General features: G+C 42.6%; 1 protein-coding gene across 4 annotated transcripts in view; it reads right to left on the reverse strand.

Moving 5' to 3' along the window:
• Window positions 1-12015, reverse strand: part of col11a2 (collagen, type XI, alpha 2) — a 42753-nt gene that overhangs the window by 19906 nt on the left and 10832 nt on the right. Inside the window, exons 2-7 of one of the 4 annotated variants that reach the window (XM_035182551.2) lie at window positions 10261-10422; window positions 9016-9226; window positions 8681-8843; window positions 7556-7678; window positions 2434-3618; window positions 1072-1191 (exon numbers count right to left, since the gene is read on the reverse strand). In XM_035182551.2, coding sequence (XP_035038442.1) covers window positions 1072-1191; window positions 2434-3618; window positions 7556-7678; window positions 8681-8843; window positions 9016-9226; window positions 10261-10422 — 1964 coding nt within the window. The remainder of the gene's footprint in view (window positions 1-1071; window positions 1192-2433; window positions 3619-7555; window positions 7679-8680; window positions 8844-9015; window positions 9227-10260; window positions 10423-12015) is intronic. The other 3 variants (XM_047344140.1, XM_035182553.2, XM_035182554.2) reach the window with 3 other exon arrangements.

Consider the following 12015-nt stretch of genomic DNA (forward strand, 5'->3'; position numbering starts at 1 on the left):
CATCAAAGTATATCATCATCAGCGTGTGTGTGATCACCTGTCGCCCAATGATTTGTCTGGCATTATAAAAGTTTGGCTTAATGTTGTGCAGACACAGATCTGATGTGAAACACTTTGTGAAAACAAGCTGCTGCTACGAGCTAAGCTATGCAAAGCAAAACACTACGTTACAGACTATTTTACTTACCACTGCAAAATATACAAAAATGAATCCAGTGGAATTAAGCTGTGCAGTTATCTCATGTTAGACAGGAATAATACAAAATATGAAAACGTGCCACAAATAATCGTGAATGATGAGTATATTTGTTACTAAGATATACCGATAACACATCTCTAACCACAACAGCAGCAAAAACATTCTTGGAAACTAAAACAGAGTCATCAAAGTCAGCTAATATTGATAAAATGATAATAATGATAAAGACAATATTGGTTATTGTCAAAATTAGCAAACTGCTAGAAACAAATCAGAAACTTGTTCTGAGTTTCTTGAGGGTTAGGTTTCAAACGAGAATGCATTATATTCATCTGCCTTTGTTGCTTTGCTTATCAAATATTCCCACGTGAATCCCCTTTTCACAAGACTTTTGTTCTTACGACAAGATCACACACGGATCAACCAGGAGTCTCGAAATGAGAACAAAACAGGCATCTTGTTGTTAGGCAAAAGGGGCGTCACATAACAATGTTTGATGACGTGTTCAGATGAATGTGGTGCATTATCCTTTGAGAGAGGTTTTCTCTTTTGTCTTGTCACGTGGCGTCGGCGCCAACAAAACAGTGACGTGTGGTTAGAAGAGACGCAGGACTACGGTTAAACTACAGGGACTGGGCTCACCACCACACATGTGTGACACCGTTGACTCCTTTAGGCGATGGAAGTCTCTTGCATTGAGGTGATGGTTTATTTGTGATTTTGCAACCGTCTGCTAAATGTAAACTTCTGAGATTTGATGTGCAAACCAAGAAAGATGTGGTGTTTAAGTTACTTGTGTGTTCTGTATTTGGTTTATGTTCTCTAGTCGCTCTTCTTTGACTATTTCATGTCGTGTGTACTTTTCTTTTTACCTGCACAGGGGTCTCTTCATGTCCAGTCACCTCACCCTCTGGCTGTGGGACCATCTCCTCATAGTAATAATCAGTCTCTGTAGCGGTGTGGCCAGCCTCGGTATATTCAGTGTCTACATCCTGATTGGTCAAGGTGACAGGAAGTGGGGAGCAGGGAGGAAGTAAGCAGATTTGATTGGAAGAGCTTGGTTAGTTCAAAGTCTGCTTGTTGGTAATGACGAGTTAAAAGATGAAAATGGAACACATCGTAAAATTGTGGTTCGCCAGACGCAAACAAATGTTCGCTGGCAACTCACATTTTCAAAGTTGTAAAAGTCCATTTTTTAAAAAGAAATTTCAGCATCTCAGTGACTATAAATTTTTGCCATATGCAAGATTTAGGGAGTCGCTGAGATTGTGTTGCTGAGATTTCTTTTCATTGCATTGTTGAACCGTTTTGGCTTTTTAGGTGAGATTCATGAGAGGGTGAAGTCAGCTCTTATTGGAGGAAGGACTGAGAGCCTCTTTCCATCCCGTCAGGTGAAAACATCACAACGTGATGCTTTGGGATGTCTAGTTTCACCCAAGACCAGAAAACAGAGGAAACAACCCAAATCAGCAGCCTCACAGAACATGATTCTGTTAATACAATAAAACGTGTGAGCGGAAAGCAGGTGTAAAACCTGCTTTTGTAGTTTCTGTGAGGCTGATTTATTCATATTTAGAAAGAAATATGACCAGAGACAGGGAGACAGGTGTCAGAGAGGAAACACAGGAACTTCAAACAAAAACAGAAACACAAAGTAAGAGAACGACAGGGTGACAGAGGAGAGTCGTTGTGTTGCATGTGTGTAGAATGTGACAGTATTTGTGTTTTTTCAGGTTTAGTGTCTGTGCCATTGCAATCCATGCTCATTCATTTGACTGGTTTTCCCCCGAAAAAGAAAGATGGAGAGCGACGGAGTGTATTCAGGTTTCTGAGATCCAGCTTCAGCAGCTTGAATGTGGGAGTATGAAGTGAAGTAAAGGACAGTCAAACTGTACAAGTAGCCATGCTTCATTGTGCACCGCTGTATGATATCATATGCAGCAGTCGGGCCGATCGTGAAGATCATATGATATATAAACAGAGGAGAAGTCGTCCAGCTCGTTATGAACCAGCTTCCACTCTGAAGACCAGATTGTCCACCATGAAGGATTCACAGCAAAATTCACATCATCATCCACCAACTGAGAGACCCTCACCCCTCACATGGGAAAAAAATCATACATGTGAATTTAGTTGCAGACCCTGGATGGTGGAAAGAGCTGGAAACCAGATGGGATAGATGGGACATAACGGGTCTGGACAATCCGACCCAATCTTGAGCCCTCCTGTTGTACCTGTTGATAACCGTTGGTAATTTTCTTCGCTTGGACGACGGTTCCACTCAGCGCGGTCTTGCCGAAGGGTGGGAAGGGTTTGTGCAGGGATTTGACATTGATGTCCAACACCACCTTGGATTTCGTGGGTCTGGGGGGAGTGGGCCGGACCGGGGTTGGTGTCGTGGCCGCCTTCTTTGGGATGGAAACCTTTTCGACCACATTCTTCACGACTTTGCTCGTGCTTGCGGTTGATTTGACCAGAGGGACCTTGGTGACCGCAGTTTTAACTTTGGTGACCTCTTTGACCTCGGCCTTCACTTGGGTTTTTGCTGCTTGAGCCTTGGTCGCCACAGCCTTTGCCGCTTTTGTAGGTTCAGGTTTAGATGCTTTTGTGGGTTTAGGTGCTTTGGTGGCTTCGACTTTAGCAGCTGATTTAGCTGCACTGACCACAGTCTTCTCTATTTTTTCTACTTTAACAACTTTCTCAGTCTTTGCCTTTGTAGTGGTTTCAATTTTTGCCAGATTTGCAGCAGCGTTACTCACGACCTTCTTTTCTACCACAGTGATAACTTTTCCGTTAGCCTTCGCTTCGCCGTTGACTTTGTTCTCAGCTTTGCTTTTAACTTGGACTTTAACCTCTTTAACTTCAATGGTGGTTTTGCCATTTCCATTGGCTTTTTTCTCTGCTGTGGCTTTGCCGTTGACCTTTGACACAACAGTAACTTTTCCATTTCCGTTGACTTTCTTTTCTGCAGATGGTTTTCCATTACCATTGACTTTCTTCTCTGTTACAACCTTGCCATTTCCGTTGCCATTCACCTTGGCCTGAGCTGTAGGTTTAGCTTCGGCGGCTACAGCTTTGCCATTGCCATTAGCCTTTGCTACAGCTGGTTTTCCATTGCCATTGGCTTTGGCTGCACCATTGGCTTTCTTCTCAGCAGCTGCTTTACCGTTGCCGTTCTTAGCCGGAGCAGCCGTGGGCTTGGATTTAGCTGGTGCGGTTGGTTTGATCTTAGACAAGAGGATCTCTACTGCAGTGGGCTTTGCTTTGGTCGACTTGGCTGTGGCAGACTTGGGAGCTTTGGCGGGCATAGGTGGCTTAACCACAAGTTTGAATGATCCAGTCTTGACCGGCTTCGGGGTGGGTTTGGCTTTGACAGGGGTGGTTTTAGTGGGGGCTGCTTTTCCATTGACCGCCTTCTTCTAATATCCGAGATTATTGTTTGGTTGACATGTTGTTTAGTATGTACAAGTGCATATTCACAAAGAGGGAGCAAGGGAGTGGAGGAGGACAGAGATACATGGAGGGGTTGGGAGGGGGATGAAAAGCACAAACAAGGGATGGACAGAAGGAGAGAGAAAGACAAGAGTGGATGTTTTGAGAAACAATGACATAAAGATGGCTAAGGCTTGGATGATTTACTGAGACTGTACAGGCATTACTGGATACAGCAGAGGACTATTACAAGTTTTAATAAATACAACTGAATAAGTACTAGTACAAGTAGAAATACAAATCAAATCCACACACATATATAAAACAAGTTATTTGAATTGCTGGATTGCCAAAGTGATTTTTTGCTGATCTCTCCAGTAATGCCATTCCCAATATTAAAACGACAAAGCAGCATCTTTGTGCTAATAAGAACTGAGCCTGTGGTTTGGCAGAGGCACTGAGGGTGTGACTGGTCAGGTGAAGCTGGTGCTGAACTCACACACACTGCACACACACACACACACACAAAACATGACCTGCTGTCCTCATACACACACACACACACACAGCTTATAATGCACTGAGCATTTCAAATGCAAGACAGACGAGCTCGCTGCTATTTAGCCGTGCAAATGAAGGAGAATAGAGTCCAGGTTTTCATGCAAGTACATGTTAGTCACATAAACCACAAAATGAAAATGACTGTGCATGATTAATTATAACTTCTCGTGCTGCTATGATAAAAATACATGCAAAGTAACACTGTAAACAAATATCACCCATATAGTGTGAAGGGAAAACATCACTGTGGATATGAACTCATCAAATATGCAATAAGAACAGGAACAGACTGAGAGGAGACAGACATGTGGCATACGTGTGTGTCATGTATGATGCACAACCACAAACACATTTACCAACACATAAACATGTGCATTAATATTCCCGTGTGGAAACCGATGATGCAGACGTTCAGTAGGTGCATGCGGTGACTTCCTGTCATGCAACTAACAAGACAACACAGACACATGCCCTGCTCAGAGAGCATTTCAAATCCGTCTGTAGGTTTTTTGTCTGTGAAACCAACTGAGTGGAGTTTGTCATGAACGACCATGCAATGAGTGCTGGAAAATTCAAACAATCCTAGGAAATGTACACATATAAATGAAAAGAAAATGTATGTGCAAAGACTATTTGACCAAGATGGCGTTAAGAAAAGGCTACTCTGCACTTTTCATTTGTTTCTGATGCTCACTTCTATTTGCATGAGATCAGTTTGACATTAAAGGCACTTTAATTATTTGGTTTTATGTAATGTTAAGTAAGAGTCAATTCTAACTATATATGATTATCCAATTTACGATGGTGGAGGAAGCTTCTCTCCAGCACATAAAATACTGAAGGTCCTGAAACACCTCGTCAGTCGTCCGGCTGATACTTCCTCAAGGGCTCTTAAAGAGACAGGAGCTAAATCCAAGTGTTTGAGACAGAGGCTGAAAAGAGGAGCTGCAGCTATGGACACTTTGAGGAAAGTGATGTTTTCTGAACATTAGAGCATGTGAACCTTTTCGAGTAAAGAATATGTCTCCTTTAAGGTGGAACAGGATGAGATGTAAGAAGTAAATATTGGAAAAATTAGTGGAGAAGAATGGTGGGGGGGTTGCACATGTGTGCATAACAACACAGCTGCACCTATCCCACCCTAGTGCCCCCACTTGCCCACATCTGGACACATACACATTTGAAAACATGTAAATGACACGAGGACAAGATAAAATCACAAGGAGCAAAGTTAATCCTGTGTGACGGAGATGAGATGTGTGAGAGTTCAATGTGGATTAAAGAAAAGGTGAGACATGATTCAAACGAGGGAGGTATGGAGTGATGAGGGATGAGAGAGGCATATATTGTGCTGAGAGTTAGAATGCAGGATTTCACACAAATATTTTGGAGAAAATAATTAAATAAATGTAGTTGACATTGAAATATTTGACAAGCTACTCCGATATTATGAATCAAGCCTCCGTTGTTGCTGTAATACCTTTCTCTCTCATTCTTCGTCCCTTCCACAAACCCAGCTCGTGTTTTCCCTCTCTCTTGCTCCCTCTTTACCTGTAGATTGGGGGCCCCAGGTCGGGGAGAGGGGGACGCAGAGGAGGAGGGAACGCCAGTTGTTTCCTCATAATAATAGGGGTATTCATGGTCATCCTGCTCCTCATCAAAGTACTGAGAGAGGTGGAGGCATGGAAGGATTGAAAGATGGGAAGGATGGAGGGAGACGTAGTTTGGCAGGGGATGGGAGAAGAGGGGGGTGCATGAAAGTGAGATGGACAGAAGGAGAGGAATTCACAAAGAGGGGGACACGGGTGGTGATGAGGGGTCACAGAGGCCACAGAGGGATAAATATAGATGTAGAAGTAGAAGAGAGGGAAAAAATAAAACATGGTGATAGACAGCAAGAGAACAAATGCAAAGCTTTCATTTTTTCATTCATTCGAGTCTGTGCTGCTCGTCAAAAGGTGTTGATAATTAAAAATGTCTGTGCACAGACGACCTCGACGAATGAAAAAACAGCAAAAACAATTAAGCAAAGGGAGAAGCCGATGAATAAAACCACGGTGATTTATATTCATTCATCTCCACAGCATCAACATGACAGGGTCTGGGACGTGTCGGATCTCTGTTCAGCGTCTGACATTCTGATTGAAGTTCTGGCATGCGTATACTTAAAGCAGAGATCATGTACTTTGGATGAATGAATGCACATGAAAATCACTGCTGCTGGTGTCGGGGAACCGTCAGCTTCCAAATATCAGAATGTTACTGAGAGGAAAAGGGAATGAGGGAGAGCTCGCAAAGCTTATAATAATACTAAAAATACTAAAAATACTAATTATACTACCACTACTACTACTACTAATAATATACATGTAGTGTGCACAAACCAGTCTCAGTAAGTAAGAGGCTCCACCTTAAGCCATCTTCATGCCAAATCCTTTGATTTCTCAATTTAAGCAGAAAACCAATCAGAATTTAAGTTTTATGCACTGAACAAATTCTCTTTCTCAAGCCAAGAAGAAGAATTGGGGAGGACATTGACGTTGGCTTGTATCATCCTCTTTCCCCTACCTTTCTGTGTTCCAATGCTTCAACTAATCCACTGCTGTAACAAACGCTGCGTATGAAACGACGGCCCATCTGTACAGGTGTATGATGAGACAAGGCCTCTGCTTTTCTTAAGTTACCTGAGGGACACACAGACTGAGGAGGAAAGCGGATGGATACAAACTGTTGCCGATGACGGAGAAGCGCGAGGAAGACAGAGAGGAAGAGCAGCACTTTGATGACACGATCAGATGACTTTTCTTTTAGCTGGTTTCTTCACTGTGACCTTTGTTTTCACGCTCTGAGACGTTTTCATGTTGTGCAGCTTTCCTAAAACGAGTCATATCTGACATATGATGCCTCTCCAGCTTTCCTTTCCTTTAGTGTGTTACAGGTTTTTACCTCCACCACGGAGGTTGTGTTTTCATCTGTGTTTGGTTATTTTTAGCAGGATTACGCAAAAACTGCTGAACTGATTTCTATGAAATTTTGTGGAGGGGTGAGACATGGTCCAATGAGGAACCCATTCCATTTCTTCCATTTCAAGGAAGATGGAGCCTTGCCTCACAAAGATATTTGGACTTTATTTGTTTTTATGAGTTCCTTTCTTTAAGTAAGTGCCACAGAAAGGAAAACAAAGTCCACAGATTCAGCTTTGATACAGATGAGCCGAGAGTTTTATGAATGATTCGAGTTAGACTGGTGCCCGTGTGACGTTTTAAAGGCTGCATATTGTATTTGATCAGTCACTTTTGCAGAGGGGAGCAGGTTGTTGATTCCACACTGTGTATGAACTCATGTTGTGCTGGTGTTACTCACGTATGTGTTGGGGTCCTGAGCCTGGGTCTTGGGCAGAGGGGAGTCACAGTCAGGGCTGTAGTGCTCACAGAAGTCGTAGGCAGCCTGCGGGTTGGAGGCGATCAGCAGTTGCTGGATGTCTCCCTGTGGAGAGTAAAGAAATACAGATTAACAAAACCATGTGCATCAAACCACAGCATTAACAATGTTCACATCGTATTTACAGTCACTGAATCAGTTATCAGTCACCAATAACTGCAGAGTCTGACCCTGATCAGCTGTTTGTCAACACCCTAGAAACTACACAACACTGTGACTACTGGACCAACGACACACAGCGTTCATCTAGAATATCATTTTCATATGAACTTCAATGTTGGGTTCATTCCTTGCACATTAGACGACTGGAATTTGTATCTGTTTATTGTACACCAATGAAATGATTTCACATGTATGCCTCTTATTGTGAAATTAACCTATTTATATATATTTATATACCAATTTTATTCATATATTATTGTAAATAACATATATGTATATATATACATACATCTTTATATAGCGATAGTAAACATATAGATCACAAACCCTCATGCAATGATCCTGTGCCACTGCATTATAAATTATATATTATAAAAGTAATACAATTATGTCCATATTGTCTGTATTATCATTAAGTGTTATTTTCTATTTAATTGCCTATTTAATATTTCCATGTGTTCCCTTGTCTTCCTGATTTTGACTATGTGCTGCTGTAACAGTGAACTTGCCTGAGGTGGGATCAATAAAGTTTATCAATGTCTTTATCTTGGCTTTTTTTTATTTTAACTTCTCGTTACAATTATCTTTACTCTTCATGTCACATTCACTCATTCTGTCAGGATGAGTCAGGGATCGAACCGTCTGGTCAGTGGATAACCCGCTCTACCTCCTGAGCCACAGCTTCCCACTTCAAACAACTGTACACTCTACATGCTAGTGAAGAACTAAAGTACTTAGATGTACTAATGTATTTAAAATACAGCAAATATTCAGTAATTCAAATCATAGATGATTCATTTATTTATTTTCAAAACCTTCAACAGTCTCAAGTATGTGTTTGGGTGCAAATAAAACAACAGCACTTTTCTGTGTGAGCGTCCTCACCTGGAAAACCTCCTCATCGAGCAGACGGGCTCCAAACACTGTGATGCCGTTGGTGTCCACCTCTGCGTGGTTGCCTCGGGGCAGAGCGCGGGTCATCTTCTTCTTGCAGTCCAGCAGCAGGGTCACGTTCTTCTTGGAAACAGAGATAGCGATGCGATGCCACCTAGAGACAAGGAGGACGAACCGAAGGCGAATAAATGTGTCATGTGAGCACAGGCCTAATTATAAAGGTGTCTGGAGAACCCTCATACACACACTCCACAGCCAATCACAACCACACAACCCCAACTGTGTCATCTCAACCAGTCACAAACTGGTTGTCGCTGGTTACTGACTTGCCATCAGCCAGGTTGACGCCTCTGAACAGTGGGTAGTCCTCAGGGGCCGGTTTGCCGTTCTGGTCCTCGTACAGGAAAACAGGCGAGCGTCCCAGTTCGATTCCCAGCTGCTGGATGCCCTGCTCGCTGTAGATGGAGAGAAGGAAGGCCTGGAGACCAGACTGGGCCTTAACCAGAGCCATGATGGAGAAGTTCTCCGGGAAACGACCTACGGATGAGGGAGGGATGGGAGACGATGAAAGAAGGAAGGGTTTAAAAGACGTGACCTCGGAGAACGGAGACGAACAAAAAGATCAGTATGTGCTGTAGGTAAACAGTGGGAGGGTGTCAGACCTGGACCTGGAGAAGGGAGGCAGGAGATGGAGGGTTAGGAAAGAAAAGAAAGAGATAGCTCTCAAACAGGAAGGGGAACAAGTGGAGGATAAGAGAATGTGATTATCTTTAAGTTTCTAAAGTCAGAGATCTGAGTCAGGATGAACCGACTTTGAAAGAAAGTCCCATGTGATGCTGGAACAGAGGACACGTAATAACAGGTGTTAACAGCTGGAGAACGAAGACTAAACCTTAGAAAATGAGTCAAAATCAGCTTTGACTTTTGAGGATTTCTTCACAACCACATAAGTGGCACCTTGTCGTCTCTCTCCTCACTCCAGGGTGTCAGACTGTACTCTCAAGTTAATTTGTTATGGCTCTCCCACACAGTTTAACTCAGCTCCTGATGCGCAACACATGATTACACGGTATATCCAGGAGCGAGGCAGTGAAGCATCAACCTCAGTAAACTCCACACAGCTCAGTTTGAAATACATCTAAACATGAAGAGAATCCTATATAATGATGATCACAGGTTTCTTCACTCTGGAATTCATCTTAAATATTAAATATTAAGCCCTGCTGTAGTTAAACGTTCTCCACAGGAACGTTCATTTCTTCAAAGTGTTTTCTCTTTCCTGAGCAAACTCTCCTGTTAGAGATACTAAATCTTCCTGTAGGTTCGTAATATTATAGACAACAATAGGCTGTACTAGTGCATTTGGTGGAGTTATTTTCAAGCTTTGAATCAATTAATTAATTTAAGTGATGTTGATTATATTTAACGCAAAAAGTAAAGTTTTATAAAGTCTCTTACCTCCAACATTGTCCCAGTGCAACAATGATTCACCAGTTTCCTCTTTGCAGTAAAACAAGCATGGAACTGAGATTTTAATATCGGAGCTTGTGGGAGTTTGAACAGCGGCCTACCTGAGAAGAGCTGCTTGGTGGGGGCAGAGATCTGGGCCTTCTTGGTGATGCGGTAAGCATGGTCGGGGCTGCCGGAGCGACGGGATGTGCAGAAGCCGGGGACTTTCTTCACGCCCTCAGGGAGCGAGGGGACCTGCAGAGCCCGCAGCACGTCCACCGGGTCTGTGGGACAATGCAAGAGAAGAGACGTGTCATTATACACAAACAATCATTTTTAAACAGAGGAAACTCATAGGAACAGTTTCCCTGTTCGAGACACAGTGTTTTAATTCAATATGCGAAACAAGTGGAATAACAAAGCTGAAACTGTGACCTTCAGAAATCAAATAGTCAAATTTGTCTGTGACGCTTATATATCGATGGAAACTCCGAAAATAAGCTTGGCTTGTGCTCCATGTTAGTGGATGGGACATGGACCAAACTAATTAGTCAGAGTAGATGTTTAATAAATGTTTGTCAAAAATTGTTTCTGATTTGTACTTGATGCTATAAAAACAGAGTGAAACGTCATGATTGGCAGCTGAGACCAACTCTACCAACACAAATAAATAAATCCAGACAATTACGTCCTTTAAATAGCTCCAAACTGAAGCCTTGCATATGGAACACATCTCGATTTGACTTGCTGAGTTTCTAGCTACATGTAGCTCTGGCTAATGCTGCACTACCGCAACTCACTTCTTCTTTGCTGCTCTAAAAAACAGTACGTTTTGGGACAAGGAAGAAGAAGTGATTTCCTGAAAAAGAAAATTGCGGTTTAATTACAAAAATACTTTAAAGGTGTGATATCAGAACGGATTTGCATTCTTGCCGATTCCTGACCTGATTTACTGATCACTACTGCACAGACTCTGCCTCAGATACAAGATGGCAGCGTTTGAATCCGAGATATTTTAGCCTCCTTCCTGGATAGTGGGAGGAAGTGGAGAAGCCTCATCCCCTGTACAGTATATTATTATATTATATATTGTATTCAATAGGCTTTTCAGGTGCATTTGCAAACAGCTTTTCTGAAGTTTTATCTTCTTTTACAGAACTTTGCAGAAAATTAAAAGAATATCTAAAAAGTTCTTTTGACACTGATGTGATATAGAAGCAGGTGAGTGTCCACAGTGGCCAACACTGTACACGTAGGTCTAATGTAAAAAAGGAAGCACTGTGCCAGGCTGAACGGGCGACAGGCCAAACCACAGCAGGTACAGGGAAGCTCAGTTTCAACCAGAGCAGAGACACTGGCTGCTTTTCTCCTCACATTTATCAAGCAACTGAAACAAGTGACTGTTGACATGATGGAGCTGAGTCAAGAGAAGGATTCAGGACACGCGATCATTTCACAGTTTAACCTGACACGCACACAGGCACACACACAGACACACACACACACACACACACACACACACACACACACACACACGCACTCCAGGTATACAGAATACAGCTTAACATCACATCAACCAATACACACACACACACACACACACACACAGAGTCTCACATCCTGTCTCCAGCTTCACACGCTGAGGTCAAACAGTCTGTTCCTCCACCCTCAGTCTGCGCTGTGGTTTGCCTCTATGGCTTCCTCACATTGCTCAAAGGCACTGTGTCAGGCTGTGTATTGAAAGACGTAGATCGAACCGCTCGTGACCAATGAAGAATAACAATATCACAGATCGCTCCACGTACGATGGTGCGGAAGACATTGGACTTTTTAACTCTGTCTGTTCCTTTAAAATAATGGTTGTTCAGCTTCTCTTT

Source organism: Hippoglossus stenolepis, chromosome 17 (assembly GCF_022539355.2).
Source record: "Hippoglossus stenolepis isolate QCI-W04-F060 chromosome 17, HSTE1.2, whole genome shotgun sequence".
Classification (NCBI taxonomy): Eukaryota; Metazoa; Chordata; class Actinopteri; order Pleuronectiformes; family Pleuronectidae; genus Hippoglossus; species Hippoglossus stenolepis.